Source organism: Gymnoscopelus microlampas, assembly GCF_963454915.1.
Source record: "Gymnoscopelus microlampas genome assembly, chromosome: 6".
Lineage (NCBI taxonomy): Eukaryota > Metazoa > Chordata > Actinopteri > Myctophiformes > Myctophidae > Gymnoscopelus > Gymnoscopelus microlampas.
In genome coordinates this window covers 4,636,210-4,656,614 of record NC_139943.1, presented here as the reverse complement: position 1 = coordinate 4,656,614, position 20,405 = coordinate 4,636,210, and the positions used below count along the sequence as shown (strand labels likewise).

The window sequence follows — 20,405 nt, the reverse complement described above, 5'->3', positions numbered from 1 at the left end:
TGAAATAAAATACAATTGAGATTTCTGGAGGGAGGGTTTACCAGGCTACTTCAAACCTAAAATGGTCCCGGATTACACTTGACTATACCATACCCGGTGAAGTGCGCAGGCGAAAGTAGTTGCAAGCGTGGAGTTATTGCGCGTCCCGTCGCGCCGCGTTCCCCCCTTCCCCGGGTCCCGTCATATACACACAGAGACACACACACCCGTTCGGTCGCATGGCGAATACCCCCCCCTCCCTACACACTCTCTCTCTCTCTCTCTCTCACACACACAGATCCGTAAGAATGTTTTCTGTGTCCTTTAAGTTTAAGCACGTTGTCTGTGTGTGTGTGTGTGTGCGCACGAGGCAGGCGGCAACAACAACACTGTAACAGAGTGGGTGTGTGGATTCGACTCATGCACAGTTTGATTTTTTTTTTTATCCCATTGTTTTTTAAAACGCTAAAACAGCTGAGATTTGGCGAAATTGAAAAGCGGGCTTCGCACCGCTTTCCATGTGGGGCTCAAAGCCCACTTCTGACGAGCATACCTTTCCAATTTCCCAACGAATGCCAATTTCCCTGTGACATAATATATACATGATGCTGGAGGGCATTCCGCTGAGTCAGAACGGGACGGAGGGACTGCACTTAGTTAAATGGTAAATGGTGCATTTATATAGCGCATTTATCTAAGGCGCTTTACAATTATTGTGCATTACATTCACACACATTCATACACCGATGGCGGAGGAAACCATGTAAGGCACCAACCTGCTCATCGGGAGCATATTAGGGGTTCAGCGTCTTTGCTCAAGGACACTTCCGACTAACGTTGGTGGAGCCCGAGATCGAACTGGGAACCTTCCGGTTCCCAAGCGGCCGCTCTACCTCCTCTGTCTTGCTACTTCCTCCTTAGTCGTAGCGTACCTCTGTTTCTGACGTGGTCCACTCGTCTCCCTGCTCCTTATCGCTGCTGCTGCTGAACGGGTCGTCTGGAATGAACTGTCTGTTTACAAACTGAACACAGAGACAGAAACAGGACAGTCACACAGGGACGTGCACAGATAGACTCTAGGTGGTGCTAGAGCACCTGCCCTTTGCCCTCTTGACCAGAAGTGCCCTTTTGAAAAAAAGATTTTTTTTTTTTTCAGTTTACAGCAGGGGTCTTCAACAGGGGGTCCGGGACCCCTAGGGGGTCCTCAGAGTTACTACAGGGGGTCCGCCAATTCTTTATGTGATAGGATTTTTCTTTTTACCATAACCACTCGAAACCTAGCATCCCTTTTCTGAGGAGAACTTTAGCCAAAAATAGCCGATCTACAAGCCCACAACGCCTCGCGCTGCGAGGCGTTGTGGGCTTGTAGATCGGCTATTTTTGGCAAAGAGGTATAGGTGTGGAGGGAAAAAAGAGCAGACCAAGTGAACAAAAAAAAGTACAATTTACTTGAGCACCTGCCCCTCAAAATGTCTGTGCACGCCACTGCAGTCACACTGTACATCACCGTGATAACTCAAACTTTTTCCTTTCCAGGGGTTTGATATACGCATTAGGCCCCGGACCCCCATTTTATATGATTTTGTTTGTTTGTTTATCTCTGGGACCCCAATCTACACCATAAAATCCTCAGCGTTAATTTAACTCAGAGGGTCCAAGTTACAGACCCCATCAATATTGTAGCTTGGGGACCCCCCCCTGGAATAGCCTGGTAAACCCCCCTCCCTCCGGAAATCTCATTTGCATTTGATTTCACGAAGGAGTCTGGTCTACAGGCCTGTATGGGCAATTTGGGAGCTGGGCTGGATTAGTACAGTTGACTGACAACCCCTTCAGCCAATCAGCAGTTCGATCCCCTTCGGCCAATCAGCAGCTCATTTTCCCCCATCCCCAGCCAAGTATGACCCAAGGGGACTTTTGAAGGGGCCATGCCGAAAATAGGTTGCTTTATTCGGATACATACGTGTCACTGCCCGCCCCTGCCGGTTCTCTGAATTTTTAAATAGGCTCCGTCATGATTAATTGACCACATATATGAAGTTAAACAACTAGATTCTACCCAAACGATATCTTAAAAGTAAATTCCGTGCCTCAAAAAAAAGTTTGAGAGCGTTTTAAAGTTTTAAAGCGACATGTTTTATAGCGGACAGAAAAGATGGCGGGCCGTTCCATTTTGGTCGGCTGCACTCGGTTCCATTCGGTTTCACTCGAACTCGCCGCCTGATTGGCCAACCTTCGCTGTCAATCACAGAACATTGAGCGAGGACGCTGATAGGACGGTTCATGTTATGAACTGTGGAGAAACGCCCAGACAGGCCTGTAGGCCAGACTCACTGCTGAAAACAAATGAAAATGAGTTTTCCGGAGGGAGGGGGGTTTACCAGGCTACCCCCTGGAACCCCCCTCATGAACCACATGTAGAGAACCAGTGAGACAAGAGAAGCAGGCAAAGACAAGCTGCTCACCTCTGTAGCTTCCACCTCAATAGGTTCCTGGTAGTCCTCTATGATCTCCACTTCTGTGGGCAGAAAAAAAATAAACAATTCAGTGTTTTATTCCTTGAAATGCGTAAAAAAGAAAACAGTGATTGTGGTTTAGGGCTCTCAACTTCCCTCAGAAATTATATTTGAATATTGGTCTTAAAAATTGGCAGATATTCGAATATTATTATTATTATTATAAAAACATATTTTTATTTAAAATTATTAAATAAAAAAAAGAACTTTTTTTTTGACAGAAACAATACAAAAAACAATGTTGCGAGTGCTCGGATCCAATAAAACATATCTTTTGTTTGTTTTTATAATTTGATACATTGTTTTTTGTATTGTCCCTGTCAAATAAACATTTAAAAAATAATTTAACAACATTTTTTATTTTTTTATATTGGAATATAAATTTTCATATTCGAATATACATATTTTCTCCATATTCGAGGAATATTCGATGTTCGAATATTAATTCACCAGCCCTAGTGTGGTTGGTGTGAGAAGGATGAAAATAAATAACCTGCGTCCACCGGCTGGTCCTCGGCCTCCGAAGACTCCACTGCGACTGGCTCTGTCGCGACGGCCACGGCCGCCACCTCTTCCTCCTCCTCCTCCTCCTCCTCATCGTCATCTTCCTCCTCCTCACACAGACCGTTGAGGTGAGGAGGGGCCTTGTCGAAGTAGCCGCTCTGCAGCACCTGCTCCAGAGTGTCTTTGAGAGCTTTGTCTACAAGGAGAGGAACACAACGAACACAAAGGGTTAGTATTGGACTGTGGTATTAACCCATTTAGACCGGGAAAGAATCTGTGTAATTTTTTGGGCGGTGTAACCGCCCCTATATGCGACATTCGCTGCACTGTGATAGGCCACCATTGTACCCCCCCCACCCATTGTACCCCCCCAGCCCTGCGCTGTGATTGGCCACCATTGTACCCCCCTAACCCTGCACCGTGATTGGCCACCATTGCACACTGGTTGACTCTATTCAGGACTGTGATTGGCTAGTGAAACACATGACACATGTGCATAGCCCTATAAATAGGACTATGCACTTAAAAAAACTGTGATGACCACTGTGACCACACCGCCCACTTCACACTGGGTGTGATTTTTAGCGGCGCTAGGATCCTGCTCTATACCTGACTTTGTCCGTGTTCACCATCAACGTTCTGATTGGTCAGACCCGTCAACGTTCTGATTGGTCAGACCCGTCAACAAAGTGATTGGTCAAGCTTCACGTGACACATGGCTATAAACACATTATAAACACATATCGATGACATAATGTATCAAAGGCGCCGCTACCTTCACACAGGGTGTGATTTTATTTATTTTTCCTTTGGCTATTCAAAAATAGCAGATCTGCGCTACAAGCTTGTAGATCTGCTATTTTTGAAAAATCGTGACAATTTGTGAAAATCTTTGAATATATAGACACCATAACACTACAAATTTAAATATGGACACCATTACACTACACATAGATAATTAGAAACCGAAGAAGCCCTACTATCCAGCAGTGCATAAAACCCACTACAACAATTCATTTGAATAAAAGCAGGTTCAAGGCAAACAGGAGCGTCTTCATTCAAAAACACAAATCAATGTGAGGTCTGATTCAGACAAATCACGTTGGGAGTGGTGATTCTTCAACGCCTACTTAGTTTGACAAAGACTTTAAGGTCGTAGCTGCTTAACTTAATTTCTACTAGATTAAAATCCACGCTCCCTGACCATTACCCTGACCCTGACCAGAACAACAACCATTTTATTTTAACAATATAGCTCAACTTGCATCGACTACACTGTGCTCTGACTGCTCACACGCAGGCAGGCAACATAAATAAACCTTGACTTTAACACATTGACAGTCTGAATTATTTTCACTGCCTATTATTATTCATGCCAGAGATTTTTCAATGAAAAAAAAAAGTACTCAGGAGCCGAAATACAAAATTTTAAAGTTTTAAGCTAACAAGGAAGTGGATGAGAGTCTAGATCTTCGAAAAATCATATCTCCTTGGTCTTTTTTTTATTTATTTTTTTTACTAAAAACGAGTTAATTCAATCTTGGCAAGCAAGTGATGAAAAACTAAAAACGAGTTAACTCGTTCTAGGCAGTCAATGTGTTAATGTCTTATAGGCAAGACATACAGTACAGTATAGGGCTGTCAACTTTCCTCAGAAATGATATTCGAATATTGGTCTTTTTTTGGTTATTGACAGAAAGAGTACAAAAAATAATGTATCGAGTGCTCGGATCCAATAAAACATATATTTTGTTAGTTTTTATAACTTCATACATTGTTTTTTGTATTGTCCCTGTCAAATAAACATTAAAAAAAATATATATTAATTTTCATATTCGAATATATATATTTTCCCAATATTCGAATAATATTGGAATATTGAATATTGGTTTGACAGCCCTAGTACAGTAGGAGATTAGAAACTCAGGCTAGATAATGTGGTCGGGTCAAAGCAGGTCAAAGCGCGCCAAACCCAAAGCCCCCCCGGCCGGCAGCTGCCCCGAAGAAAATCCCCCCCCCCCCCAGTGACCAACTGAGATGTCCTCACCGGAGGAGGTTACGGGGGGGAGGGGGTGTCCTTACACTAACTGGGTCACCACCAGTATCCTTACGTGGCTCCTTCAGCCCTCTGGCCTGTAGGAAGGGCCTCTGGCACCATGCCCTGTGTGTGTGTGTGTGTGTGTGTGTGTGTGTGTGTGTGTGTGTGTGTGTGTGTGTGTGTGTGTGTGTGTGTGTGTGTGTGTGTGTGTGTGTGTGTGTGTGTGTGTGTGTGTGTGTGTGTGTGTGTGCGCTATGTCAATGGTTCTCAAACTTTTTCATATCAAAGACCCCAAAATCTATATGTATTTGGCCGCGGACCCCCCCCCCCCCCCCATCTCAAAATATGTTGTTCCAGGGACCCCCCAGAAGCAAAGATTTTAGTTACAAATGTTTGCTTTAAAAAATAAATATATTCAAAGATTTGCACACATTTTCTCGATTTTTCAAAAATAGCAGATCTACAAGCGAGTGCCGCGCTACGAGCTTGTATATCTGCTATTTTTGAATAGCCCAAAGTGTAAAATCATGCTGAGAATGCAGCGTTGCACTCCTAATAAACCCCCAGGCCCTCGTCATTGAAATCAGCAGATGCCACACAAACCCCATTCACAAGGTAGTGAAGAACGTGAGACGGCATAAAGAGGGGAAAGTGCTTCATCTCGTACGGGCGGGCATCGCTGCCACGGACAACCAACCAAAGGAGGGGGGGGGGGGGATCCAACACAACATCTCTCAGGAGACGAGTGACATTTGCACAGCAATCAACTCGTTTCCCCCCCCACTGCCTAAAGAGCCAAAAACATGAAGAATCTGTTCTTACAAGGAGACGTCCGACTCGTTTTCTTTCCCCTCCAACCAACCAGGCAACTAAAAGAAAACATCTCAAATATGGCCTTTTCACTGAAGTTCAGCCCAACGTGGAAAAACAAGATTCCAGCTGGATTAGACTAGACTTACACGTCGTTCCAACTACAGCCTTGTCTCTGGCTTCCAGCAGGTCCCACAGATGTACGGATGCCTCCTCGTACTGCTCAGCAAGCCTGTCAAAACGGACCAGACAAAAGTACAAGTTAGGCATTTATAATCAACGACTACTAACTCCCTGACCTGACTGAGAGACTTTTGCTGGAAAAACCCAAATCCGCTTCTTTATCACTCCCAAACATACGTCTAAATAAACTGTGGGAACCAGCTGGACTGCTGGAGAGAGTGTGGAGATACTATGGTCGATCATGCACATGTATTTTGGTCTTGTCCTGCAATTCAACCTTTCTGGAAGGAGGTAGCAACACTTATCTAAAAAGAAATCTGGGTTTCAGTATCAATACTACATTTGAATGTTTGTGTCTTGGACAAACCCCGGATGGACTGAGTCAGGATGACTCTTATTTACTTAAGATCCTACTTGCAGCAAGCAAACAAGCTATCACAAAGAACTGGTTGGAGAAAAACTGCCCTACTGTAGATTTTTTGTACTATTTGATTGTATGTCATGTCTAACAACATTTTGAAACCTGAAAATAAAGAGTTTTATAAAAAAAAAAAGTTAGGCATTTATCAGATGCTCTTCTCCAGAGTGTGAAAGCACTGAGCAGAGTAAATGGCATGAACCCTAGTCAACAAACGACAGGGTAAATAGTCAAATTAAGTAAAGTGCAAAGAGAACAATGTAGTCCTTCAAAGTAACTAGGATACGAGGTAAACGAGGTAAGCTCATAACGCGGCACTCGGTGCCGTGTTATGAGCTTGTAGATCGGCTATTTTTGAATAGTATAAAAGGTTAAAGTGGTTAGAATTATTGTGATACTGTATTAACACATTTTGCTGGGGACCCCCTGGAGCCCCACCCAAGGACCCCTGGGGGTCCCCGGACCCCACTTCAGAGAACCAAAGGTCTAAACAACATGCTGTAACTAAATAACATTCATAGCAGTTGCGATCAAGCTGAAACTAATCCACTTAACAACAACCTGTGAACAAGGAACCAATATAGATCTGGATAGGATAACTACCATTCAATCAAAGAAACACAACAGTTAGAATCCAGTTACACAGGGCAAGCAAAAGTACTGTATATACACAGCAGTAGGGGTGTCAGAAAAAATCGTTTCGATCACGATTCTACTGTTCGACGATTCAGAATCGATTCTCTAAAAAAAACATTTTTTTTTTGGGGGGGGGGGGGGGTTTACCTTTGTGTGTTTACATTATTATCAGTTGATAAAACCTTTACAATAATAAAAGCTACATAAATGTACTCTGCTCTCATGCCAGCAGACTGGAGTAGATCCTGAAATCCTACGTTTTGAATCAAGAATCGTTTTGAATGGAGATTCGTTTGAATAGGGGGGGGTCGCTTTTTAATCGAGAATCGCTCGTTTTGAAAAGATCTGAAAAAAATCGGAATCACAACCCCAAGAATCGGAATGGTGAGATAGCAGAAGATTCACAGCCCTATACAGCAGGGTAAAATACATCACACACACAAAGACATCCAGGGTGAAACAAGAGAGGAGCAAATACAGGCAAATACCGAAAAGTAAGTCAAATTCATGTTATATCCAATGGATAACTGCAGAGTGGCGACGGTCACTCTGAAAGTCTGAATGAGCGCAATTGCTACTTGCAAAACGCTAGCATTATTTGTTCTTTCATGGATAGCCAATAATATTTAATGAAGACGGCTGCTTCCAGTGGTGAGCTGTGGATTTTTGAACTAAGGGTACTGTATTTTATGACGTCACGTGCGCGCGCACGTGCGCAGGCATGTGCACATAGCCACTTACTAATACTGTATTCAACATGTGATTATTAATGTATTTATATTTCTTATTATTTTGTTGCATTGTTAATTTGTTGTTTTTATTTTTGTTTCAATTAATCAATTATTTTATTTTCCTTTTAGTTTTATATAAAAGCCCTTTACATAGACTCACCCACACATAAGCAGTTAAAATAATCAGACAACTTGTCTTTGTCTTGTCTCAGAGAACTGGGTGCTCTGCTAAGCAATTGATTGATTGATGTACTTTATTTAGTAAGACATGAGAACAGTACATGACAGTACATAACAGTACATGGAAGTACAAATTCGCAATACAAGGTCTACTAAACTGGATAGCTCAGTTAAGCACGTAGCTTGTTTAAGATGAGATCCCCACGCACACAAATCATGATGACATAAGAGACAGACAGATATACACACTACTATACAGAATGTCCCCTTCACACTCTGCAGTGCACATTCAATTCAAGTCCATGGCTTTTCTCCAGTAGCCTAATGTTATGCAAAGCAGCCAGGTAGACGCTATTGAGAATGTCTCGCCACTGACGGCGCGAACCTTCAGAGGCTATTGTTTAAACTTTAAGGTGTTAACGACCGCCGCTGACGGTGAGTGCATGTGGAGCACGCGCGAGCCCCCAGCCCCCACAGTCTCAGAACTAAGGGTACGCCGTACCCGCCCGTACCCCCTAGAGCTCAACCCTGGCTGCTTCCTCATTCAAACACACTTGTCGTCGGGCAAAACCTGAAAGCAAACTCCACTTGCGCAAAATGTTTTATTTACTTGCCACGGGGGCAGTCGGGCAACCGTTGAGGGAGTGCTAGTGTGTGATAATAACCTAACCGACACCAAGGGGGTGATAATAACCCAGTGATAACTCGAGGAATTAGTCTCCCCACAACAACAACACAACCCTCGGCTCGCTATCTCAGCTCTACAAACACTAACTCAGGGGTCTTTTTTTTTTTACATTAACCACTTGAACCCTAGCATCCCTTTTCTGAGGAGAACTTTAGCCAAAAATAGCAGATCTACAAGCTCACAACGCCTCGCGCTGCGAGGCGTTGTGAGCTTGTAGATCTGCTATTTTTGGCAAAGAGGCTATAGGTGTAGCACTTTGAGATTTACCCAAATATAAAGTGCATTATAAATAAAATCAATTATTATTATAACCGCCAAGGGTTAAATCCCACACACAGAGAGCAGCGTTTCAGACCAACCTGACGTTCTGGTCGCGGTCGGGTCCCACCAGCTTGTAGAAGTCGTCCAGGGCGGTGAGGTCTGCGTCGGAGAGCAGCGGCGACCCCCCGGCCCCCTGCCTCAGCTCCTGCCGCACGCCGTCGTCCCCCAGACGATCCAGGACGTACTGCAGCTCCAGCACCGACTTCAGCCTCTTCTGTTCGCCCTCGTCCTTCTTCAGCTGCTCTCGCCGCGCTGTCTTCTTCTGAGCCTTCTGCATCTGGTGGCCACAAACACAAAGCAACGTTCACAAGAGAACAAAGGATGACAACGCTTAGTAAAAGTTCAGTTAAACTCGATTTTATCAATTACTTTAGATCTAAAAAAGTCGCATTTTTAAAAAAAAATGTGAAAATAGCCAATCTACAAGCTGACCAGTGGTGGAAAGTAACTACCGTATTTTCCGCACATTAAGGCGCATCTGAGTATAAGGCGCACCTTCAATAAATGTATTATTTTCATATATAAGGCGCACCGCATTATAAGGCGCATCCGCACTATAAGGCGCACTGACGGTGCGCCTTATGGGCGGAAACCAAGGGAACCAATATTGATTCATATATAAGGCGCATTGGATTATAAGGCGCATCTGCACTATAAGGCGCACTGACGGTGCGCCTTATAGTACGGAAAATACGGGTAAGTACATTTACTTAAGTACACTTTTAAGGATTTTTTACTTTACTGGAGTATTTCCCATTTTCAATACTTTTACTCCACTACATCTCAGAGGCAAATATTGTACTTTTACTCCACTACAATTATTTGAAAACTTTAGATACTAGTTACTTTGTAGATATAAATGATTACATTATAAAACATACATTAACACATCCACTGCCAGGCCCGTAGTCCTACGGGCCGTTAAATCCAACCGTTAACTGCCGTTCCCGTAGCCCGTAGTCCCGTAGTTTTCCCATGTTAAATCGTGCAGGTGCAGATTCCGGATTTTTTTTGCACTTCCGGTCTCGAAGTGGGCGGACCGGAAACGAAATAATACTGTTTCCGGTTTTTCTCCCGCCTCCGTTTCCTGTCTAGCGGTCAACTTTGGACGCCATTATCTCTGGCTTGTTGTTTTTCTCACCGCATCCACCATTTTAGCGTTTTCCTCTCGTTCTCCAGAATGCAGTGTCGGATCGCCGCACGGTTTTCAGCGTTTTGTTCGGTCGGGTCCCGTGTTTGTGTCGAACCAAATGAACGCGGATTTTAAACGGATTTAGCGGGGCCTATGACGGAATCAAAAAAACAAAAAAGGTAAGAAATTGCTTGGCACTACGATGGACGTTCTGAGATTAGCCGATGGCAGTCAATGTGTTAACCACTTTAGCCCTATTTTATACCTAGGCTGCTTGAAAATAGCCGATCTACACACACAACGTATCGCATCTTGAGTGGTTCTCAAGTATATGTTGATGCCAATACTGCCAATACAATACACAGAAAGTACAGATGCCAAGAACATAAAGGATAGCTGCAGCTCTACAGTAGAAGTTTTGCCAGATCTTACGTCTTGTCCCAACACGTGAAAGTTCTTCTGCAGTTCTCGGGCGAACTCCAGGTTATGGGTGATTTCCTGGAATTTGGTGAGGGCCTCCTGCAGGGAAACGAGAGAGAAAAGTGAGTCCAACACCAACACATGCAGTTTGTAATGTTGAAGATGCAGTGCAGTGACATTTTCGGTCATTTTATTTTGAAGGTTCAGTCTGAAACGTCGTCTCAACCGACTCTCAGCCAATCATAAGGTCCCATCCCTTCAGGCTATGGGACGTTGGAATCTCAATCACTTCAGCCGTGGGCAACACGGTGTTTACAAGTGAGAGAGAGACGGCCAGTTAAGCACCTTTGCTACCACGTGGCTTATTTCTAACCTATAATGTTTTCAGATACATATCTTAGTGTGCAGACTAAGTTTAAAATGAGTAATACACCGTCTGGATGTCATCTTGAATGAGAGTCAAAACGGAGTAGCTCTGTAATTAAAATCAGCTGTGTTTGAAGAACGTGCAGCTATGGGAATCAAACAGGTGCATGTAATCAAGATTCATTTATATTCATGAAGGCTGCGTTGTGTCATCACGCAGCACGCTTTCGTTTACAGGAAGTAATTAAGATAGGCTTTTAACCAGTTAAACCCCAGCATCGGTATTGTGGGGAAAGCTTTCTCTGAAAATAGCCGATCGACAAGCTCACAACGCGACGCACTGCGTCGCGTTGTGAGCTTGTCGATCGCCTATTTTCAGCGAAAGCTTTCCCCACAATAACGGAAATCAGAAAAGATACTAGTATTGAGCCCTGAGGGACTCCGGTTACCTTTATGGGGTTTAAGTGTTTTTTTATTTTTTATTTTGGCATCTATTGCTAAAAGTGTGAAAAACATATTTTTCATTTCACTACACCTTTAAGTGCCAGTATACGTAAAGAGTCTGTGAGAACCCACCAGCTGATCCTGATTGAGACCTTCCCCTTTATTCTTCTTGGCCTGATAATCATCCAACTTGCCCTGGAACAGAGCAACACAACAAAACAAAACAGAATGAAGGCCATGCATGGGCTAACACCATCATCGTCTTTAGATGGAAACATGTCACTAAAACCAGGCAGAAACACTGAACAATAGTACCGTATATGCAATGCAGTGATTATGAAAATCGTATATGTATTCAAACAAAATGTTTGGAAATGTGTGTTTGGTAGATTATGTCTGTTGTCATAATAATGTGTTAAAGGAATATGCATTTGTGGGATGAGCACCACAGCGGAGTATGTGGGCCGAACACATGACACATTTTATAAAATCTCTGACAATAGAGTACAGAAGTCCTGACGTCACTCGTTCATCCCCTGGTTCGTAAAGTCATTTCTCTATGGAGAATAACATCGTGTCATCTTAGAATCGTCTCATATAAGAATTGTGGTCCAAAAATAAACAAACTGTCTCGGCGATATTGTCAGGGAGGAGGTTCTGTATCGTTTATGATAGTCAGTCACTTATATTTGATACTGATTTGATCTGTTTCTGGGGAAAATGTAACTAATTCGGCGGAAGTGACATTATCGTTTTTTCACCGTCAGTTGATGCTTCATATCCATAAGAGTCAAACCACCGGCGTCATTTGTTTATTTTTGGAACACAGTTCTTATTTGACGCGATATTAAACACGTCTATGGGGATTCAGAACGGAGGTGGAAAACCGCGAACCAGGTAGGATGCATAAATTACGTCAGACTTCGGTGCTCTATACCAAATGGCTCTGCTGTTGCTGTTGACTCTTGACTTGGTGTTTGGCGGATTGATTGACTAGAAGTCAAGTCTATCAGTAACCAGGCAGAAACTACATCTATTGGCAATTTTACAATTTAACATGATCTATCAAACACAAATGTCTTAACTTTGCATTCAATGTTTATATACTGTACTATAACACAGTACTATGGCTGTGTTAACCACTTTAAACCTGGCATCCCTACTGTGTGCATGTCATAGGCGAAACATTTCACGAATTAGCTAAAAATTGCCGATCTACAAGAAAACAACCTGTCGTGGTGCATTCACTGTGAGCTTAAAGGTCGGCAAAAGAATGTTGTGCATTTCTTGAGCTAGACTGTCCTACGACGAAGTATATCAAATATGCCTTAAGCCAGGGGTCTTCAACAGGGGGTCCAGGACCCCTAGGGAGTCCTCAAAGTTACTACAGGGGGTCCGCCGAATCTTTGTGTGATTTTTACATTAACCACTTCAACCAAGCATCCCTATTCTGAGGAGAACTTTTGCCGAAAATAGCAGATCTACAAGCACACAACGCCTCGCAGCGCGAGGTGTGGTGTGCTTGTAAATCTGCTATTTTCGCCAAAGTGGTTTGGTATAGGGGGAAAAAAAGAGTGAAAGTACAGAAAGTACAGAGTGAAAGGTCAGGTTTACTAAGTATTGTTTAAGAGCATGGTTAAAGCCTATGAAGCTGCCTTTGAAATCTATGGGGGAAAAAAATATCCATATATACAATATATAATGGGGGTCCCTACTTTCTCTCTCTCTCTCAGCCAAGGGGTCCTTGGCCTGAAAACGTTGAAGACCCCCCTGCCTTAAGCCATTAAGACCGGGAATGTTTGGCTATTCAAAAATAGCAGATCTGCAAGCTCACATCTGCTAGTTTTGAACATTTTTAGAACACATCTTGAAAGTGTGAGAAGAACTACCGATTCATACGGCATTTGTAGAATCGGGGGTTCACTTCATACTGACTGACCTTTTTCTTCTCCATGGCGCGTAGCTTCTTCTCGATGACTCCCAGCACCTGCTTCAACACCTCCGACTGGCCCCCCAGCGGACAGGGGCCCGCGGCCCCAGGAGCGGACCCCACATCTGGGCTGGCAGTCTGCGCAGTCCTGTTCCCGTTCATCGCTGAAGGCATCTGTCGGTTAAAAAAGGACAGACAGGTGATGATGATGATGATCCATCTCTGGAAACAGACTCGGGGGGGGGGGGGGGGGGGGGTCAGGCTACATGTTCAACACGTGAGATAATGTTTTGAGGGGATCTGATGTCGACCCTGGGGGTTACAACTTTGTCTGAACATGGTTTTCCAGTTTTCAAAAGGTAGGGTAAGTGATATTTTTTGGTTAAAACAAAAAGTATTTTGTTAAAAGGTTAAAGCACTAATAAACAGAAAATACATTTTCCGGTAGGTGTCAAAATCTCAGCCAATCAGGAGAAAGTACCCGTTTTTAAGCTTAATTTGTATAGTGTTCCAGTTCCAATTTTGCCTGCTCATTTCTTAGTGTCATCACTTCCAATTTCACTTGTTTAATCTGTATCCTGATTGAGTTCTCTATCCTGATTGGATAAAATTGGAAATGAAACTGAAACGAAAATGCATTTTCTGTTTTATAAAGAGCTGGAGAGACAAGGAGACTCCTTTTACTGAACAAACACTCTATAGCAATGAGTACTATCAGAATATAGAGCTATTTACTGTTACAATTACTGTGATTAATAAGGGGTGTAAATTAATCCAGATGGCTCGGCTTAGACATGAGAATTTACACACACATGTAAACAAAAGGAAGAAAATACTCCATAAATATGATTGATATGCATTTCATGCCATCTGCAGTCTCTGATCTAAACAGGAAGCACATTGTCTGGACAGTACAGAGCATCAACGTTGTAATAACGTGTCTTACTGACATGCCTTTGATTGATTGATTAATTGAATACTTTATTAACAGTTTGCCAAAGAAAATGCACAGAAAGTGGCTTGTTTCCATTCCATGTGTGTATTCAATTCATCATGTTTTATCATGTCTGTGTAAATCCAGCTCCATGGATGCCAAAGACCAAAGTTCAATGTTAATAGAGCTAAATGTTCATTTGGATTCAAACATTATTGTCCTGGATGGATGGCAGTGGTGGAAAGTAACTAAGTACATTTACTTAAGTACTGTACTTAAGGACAATTTTGAGGTATTTGTACTTTACTTGAGTATTTCCAATTTCCAATACTTCTCCACTACATCTCAGAGCCAAATATTGTACTTTTACTCCACTACAATTACTTGAAATCTTTAGTTACTAGTTACCTTTCAGATATAAACTATGATATGATGAAACATACATTAATCAATTCAGCCCTATCTTATACCTGGGCCATTTGAAAATAACCGATCTACAAGCTCACAACTCTGCTATTTTCAAATATTTTAGTACTTTTACTTTTGGTTAGCCCTAGAATTCTGTACCTTTTACTTGCAACAGAGTATTCTTATAGTGCAGTATTGGTACTTATACTTAAGTAAAGAATTTGAGTACTTTTTCCACCACTGATGGATGGATCATGGATGTATGGATGGAGGGGGGGGTGATGGTCACACACGGCCCCCCGGGCAGCGCTCACTGTAGCGCGGCTACCTAACGTTAGCATACACCGCTAGACTTAGCATCCCTATGCTAACTGAAACAGGCTTTTTGGTTAAAACGGCCATTTAAACGGCCTTCCACACGTTTACCTTGTTGTGTTTCCTATCCGCAGAGGAGAACCTGCTCTACAAATGACTCCAAATGAAGGCGAACGGTGTCGTTATTTGTCTTTGTTTCGGTTGTTTTTTGTTTTATTGTTAATGTTTATATGGTGTTCAGTCTGCTGTCTGTGGGATCCGCCCCGCCCCGGCCTCACCGACACAAACTGAGACAGCGCGAGAGGAGGAGAGACCCCTTTATACGGGCCGAGGCCGGGGTTGCCAGTTTTTTTTTTTGCGAGAGAAACAAGCAACCGGGTCTATGAAAACCAGCCCGAAAGAAGCAACTCTCTCATCTTTGTGTGTGCTTTGATCAGTCAAAGTTTGATTGATTGAATATTTTATTAAGCAAAAAAATTAAAACAGCACAATTACAGTTAAAGATGTCACTTTGTGCCGCGCTGTGAGCTTGTACATCTGCTATTTTTGAATAGCCAACTTATAAATGGATAAAGTGGTTAAAATGATTGTGATGCTAAATTAAATTACTTTTGCTGGGGACCCCCTGCAACCCCTTCAAGGACCCCACTTTGAGAACCAATGCTCTAGGCCACATTCATACTTTAAACCAGGGGTCTTCAACGTTTTCAGGCCAAGGACCCCCTAGCTGAGAGAGAGATTAAGCAGGGACCCCCTACTCTATATTGTATAAAATTTTCAGATAAACTTTTGCTGCTCTTTTTCTCCTCTACACGCCTATAACTCTTTGCCAAAAATAGCTGATCTACAAGCTCACAACGCCTTGCAGCGCAAGGCATTGTGAGCTTGTAGATCAGCAATTTTTGGCCAAAGTTCTCCTCAGAAAAGGGATACTAGGGTTCAAGTGGTTAATGTAAAAAAGAAATAATCATATCACACAAAGATTTGGGGAACCCCCTGTAGTCCCTCTGAGGACCCCCTAGGGGTCCCGGACCCCCTGTTGAAGACCTCTGCTTTAAACCTACTCTACAGTGTATAGGCCTACATTGGCTGTTTGAAAATAGCAGAGCGTCACCACATTACAAAACAAGACCAAATAAGCAGCTACACTTTAGAAACAAGCCCAAAAAAACAACAACCCACAACTACCAATTATCTACAAGCAATTTTACAGAAAAACAGGCCCCAAGTCGCTTATAATAAGCAGACATGGCAACGCTGCTTTTCAGCTGCCCCCGGATATGGCCGGTCAAAAATTGGTGTAAACAAATACTACATTATTAATTAAACTATTGTTTTATAACTTCTAATCATGATTTGTGTCGGTCGATTACGCATATAATTCGGGTTAATAAATTACCTGTCCCAGCAGCAAAATACATATTTTGAAGGTCTTTTTTTCGAACCGGCACAATCGTGTCCGGTCCGTGGAAGCGAAATCTGCAAAATCATTAGCATTGATTACCAAGACTCCTTGCCAGGCAACAAGAGAACTACATATTTTCTGCGTGTCATCATCGCGCGAGGCCGGGGTATCACAGATCTACAAGCTATCAACGCGTCGCGATGCGGCGCGTTGATAGCTTGTAGATCTGTCCCTTTTTGGCACTCAACACCGACCCGACACCGTCGTACTACGGACTATAAATGACCCACCTGTGGGGGTAGCTTACTTTTTGGGGGGCAGGAGATACCATTCTTAATAAGCCTTAGATCAAGACTATCAGAGATGTATTTAATCGATTTTGACTTTTTTTATGTCGTAAAAGTCAGACTCAATACAATCTAAAATCTAGTCTTGGCTACATAATAACATGTCAAATACTGAGATAATAAATGATTGTGTATAATTAAATGTTCATTGATACAGTATTGAAACATACCAAAGATCAAATGAAACAGACAAGGCATTTCAAGATCATCACACGTGATTTTGTGAGATATAGATATTTTACTCCCTTATTACTGACTCCCTACTCACTGCCTTATGCTCCCTTATTACTGACTCCCTACTGCCTGACGCCTTATTACTGACTTATGATGCCTTATTACACACTCCCTACTGCTGCCTTATGCTCTCTTATTACTGACTCCCTACTGCCTTATGCTCCCTTATTACTGACTCCCTACTGCCTTATGCTCCCTTATTACTGACTCCCTATACTGCCTTATGCTCCCTTATTACTGACTCCCGACTGCCTTATGCTCCCTTATTACTGACTCTCTACTGCCTTATGCTCCCTTATTACTGACTCCCTATACTGTCTTATGCTCCCTTATTACTGACTCTCTACTGCCTTATGCTCCCTTATTACTGACTCCCGACTGCCTTATGCTCCCTTATTACTGACTCCCTACTGCCTTATGCTCCCTTATTACTGACTCCCTATACTGTCTTATGCTCCCTTATTACTGACTCCCGACTGCCTTATGCTCCCTTATTACTGACTCCCTACTGCCTTATGCTCCCTTATTACTGACTCCCTATACTGTCTTATGCTCCCTTATTACTGACTCCCTACTGCCTTATGCTCCCTTATTACTGACTCCCTACTGTCTTATGCTCCCTTATTACTGACTCTCTACTGCCTTATGCTCCCTTATTACTGACTCCCTACTGCCTTATGCTCCCTTATTACTGACTCTCTACTGCCTTATGCTCCCTTATTACTGACTACCTACTGTCTTATGCTCCCTTATTACTGACTCCCTACTTACTGCCTTATGCTCCCTTATTACCTTATTACTGACTCCCTACTGCCTTATGCTCCCTTTTTACTGACTCCCTACTTACTGCCTTATGCTCCCTTATTACTGACTCCCTACTGCCTTATGCTCCCTTGTTACTGACTCCCTATACTGCTTTACACAGCCGTATTACTTACTGCCTTATGCCATCATATTTCATGGGACAACAAAGCCTTCCCCCCAAAAAGATCTACATGTCACACGTCAAGGACTTGTGCATGTGCATCTCTAGGTCAACATTAAAATGAGCAACTGGACGTTTGGAGCATGTGGTGGTGTCAATTATCTATACAGCTGTCCAAATGATATATCAATAGAATCATTATGTTGTCTGGTCTGTGCCTCACACCTCACACAGTTGGTTCTGTTAACTTTGTGGTGCTAAGATGTTTTTACTGTTCAGATTTATTCATTAATTAATTAATTAATTAATTAATTAATTAATTAATTAATTAATTCACTCACTCACTCACTCACTCACTCACTCACTCACTCACTCACTCACTCACACAGGGACGTGCACAGATAGACTCTAGGTGGTGCTACAGCACCTGCCCTTTGCCCTCTTGACCAGAAGTGCCCTTTTGAAAAAAAGAAAGAAAAAGTTTTTTTTTTCAGTTTACAGCAGGGGTCTTCAACAGGGGCTCCGGGACCCCTAGGGGGTCCTCAGAGTTACTACAGGGGGTCCGCCAAATCTTTATGTGATATGATTTTTCTTTTTACCATAACCACTCGAAACCTAGCATCCCTTTTGTGAGGAGAACTTTAGCCAAAAATAGCAGATCTACAAGCTCACAACGACTCGCGCTGCGAGGCGTTGTGAGCTTGTAGATCGGCTATTTTTGGCAAAGAGGTATAGGTGTAGAGGGAAAAAAGAGCAGACCAAGTAAACAAAAAAAAGTATAATTTACTTGAGCACCTGCCCCTCAAAATGTCTGTGCACGCCACTGCACTCACAAAAGAAGCCTTTCTGCATTATTCTAGCAGTGTTGAGGAGGGTGTGACCCCACCCACTCCACTGATGCCCCTTTTCCACCCAAAGAACTTTGGTTCTAGAAGCTGGTTCAGGTCTAGATTCTTGGAACTGTGGTGCTTTCACGGAACCGGACAATAACCGGCTTGCGTTTCCACCAGTTTTCAACCCTGGTGGAAAAGGGGCCTCAATCACTGTGGACTGCTTCAGTCTGATAACCTTCAAGCTGGACTAGTAGTTGTCTGTCTTATCTCCAACAGCAGGTGGCAGTAACATACAAAATATTGACATACACAAGCCAAGGATGCTCAGCATTAAGTATGACATAATCCTGCTTACATGTTTTAATTAATAATGTGTTTCTCATGATCTGTTTTAATTATTTGAGATATTACTTTACTTCAGTCTTCTCTTTGTGCTGCCAAGGCCTGAGACTGCCTACCACACACACACACACACACACACACACACACACACACACACACACACACACACACACACACACACACACACACACACACACACACACACACACACACACGCTAATAAGAGATGCCTTTTGTTTTACGTTTCGGAATACTTAAGAATACCATAGCCTAGTTCAGAATCTCTATGGAATTCTTCCACACTTTCATTAGAACTTCACCTTGGAACGTGAAGGTTGCATCAGCATCGGAAGAAGGGCCAAACTAAGTACATAAAAGCTGTAGATTGTAGATCTAAATGAAGGAATGTGGGAGCAGTCTTCCTCTTCACACAGGGTTTGGTTTGGCAAATCCAGGAAGCAGTTAACATGGCTGCACTGCTCTTTGATTGCACTGCTCCACTGAGAGAGTGTTTTCTTTCAGGGATAATACTGATTAGTATGGGACGGATCCATTCAGAGAGTGTTTTCTTTCTGGGATAATACTGATTATGGAATGGATCCCAGGGGTGACAGAAGCTCCTCTCTAAAACAGTGAGTCATTTCCTCCTGCCTGCCTGGCTGCTGTTTCACCTCCACAACGGTTCAGCCCTCACAGCCTTTTCTGAGCAGTGGAGCCAGGATGATAGTCTCTCTCTCTGTCACTTGCATTTTTACAACATTTTTATAATTGATCGAGCTATATTGAAAGATGAAACCCTAACTCTAAACCTAAATAATATTTGAAATAGTGTTTACATGGATATGAATGCATGCAAGTCAGCTATGAGGTGGGGGGGGGGGGTATTTTATTTTAGTCTTAGGATTAGTATTAGTATTTATTTAGCAGGGGTTGACACTAACGGTTGCCCGACTGCTCGTAGCAAGTAAATCAAACGTTCCGGGCAGGTGTAGTTTGCTTCCAGGTTGCCCGACGTGCAAGTGCATTCCTTTTTCTATGAAATATTATTGGCTATTCATGAAGAGAGCAATGCTTTACAACTAGCAGTTTCACTCATTCTTCAAGTGGCTGAATTTCACCTATCATTTTATAATGGACGATTAACTTTTCGGGCAAGTGGGCGTGACCTTTGGGCAAGTAGAACATGACCTGCACTTGCCCGATGGGCAAGTGCCTCTGAGACCTTAGTGTCAACCCCTGTTCAGTATTTGATATTAGTATTTTGGGCTGAGTTAAACCACGTCAAATTTGACCCGCTAACACCAACAGTGTCAGCAGGTTTCTAACACGATGCAATTAAGGGTTAAGTACTTTTGAAATCATGTAC

General features: G+C 42.8%; 2 protein-coding genes across 3 annotated transcripts in view; one reads left to right on the top strand and one right to left on the bottom strand.

Moving 5' to 3' along the window:
* The window catches only part of caprin1b (cell cycle associated protein 1b), a 29,028-nt gene extending 13,801 nt beyond the window's left edge, over nt 1–15,227 (bottom strand). For both annotated transcript variants that reach the window (XM_084060748.1, XM_084060749.1), the window contains exons 1-9: nt 15,065–15,227; nt 13,306–13,470; nt 11,499–11,561; nt 10,569–10,655; nt 9,043–9,281; nt 5,997–6,079; nt 2,989–3,195; nt 2,445–2,497; nt 912–1,001 (exon numbers count right to left, since the gene is read on the bottom strand). In XM_084060748.1, the coding sequence (XP_083916874.1) occupies nt 912–1,001; nt 2,445–2,497; nt 2,989–3,195; nt 5,997–6,079; nt 9,043–9,281; nt 10,569–10,655; nt 11,499–11,561; nt 13,306–13,470 (987 nt within the window). In that variant the 5' untranslated portion in view covers nt 15,065–15,227. The remainder of the gene's footprint in view (nt 1–911; nt 1,002–2,444; nt 2,498–2,988; nt 3,196–5,996; nt 6,080–9,042; nt 9,282–10,568; nt 10,656–11,498; nt 11,562–13,305; nt 13,471–15,064) is intronic.
* Nucleotides 1–20,405, top strand: part of LOC311047414 (cerebellin-1-like) — an 878,463-nt gene that overhangs the window by 521,855 nt on the left and 336,203 nt on the right. The window lies entirely within an intron of this gene.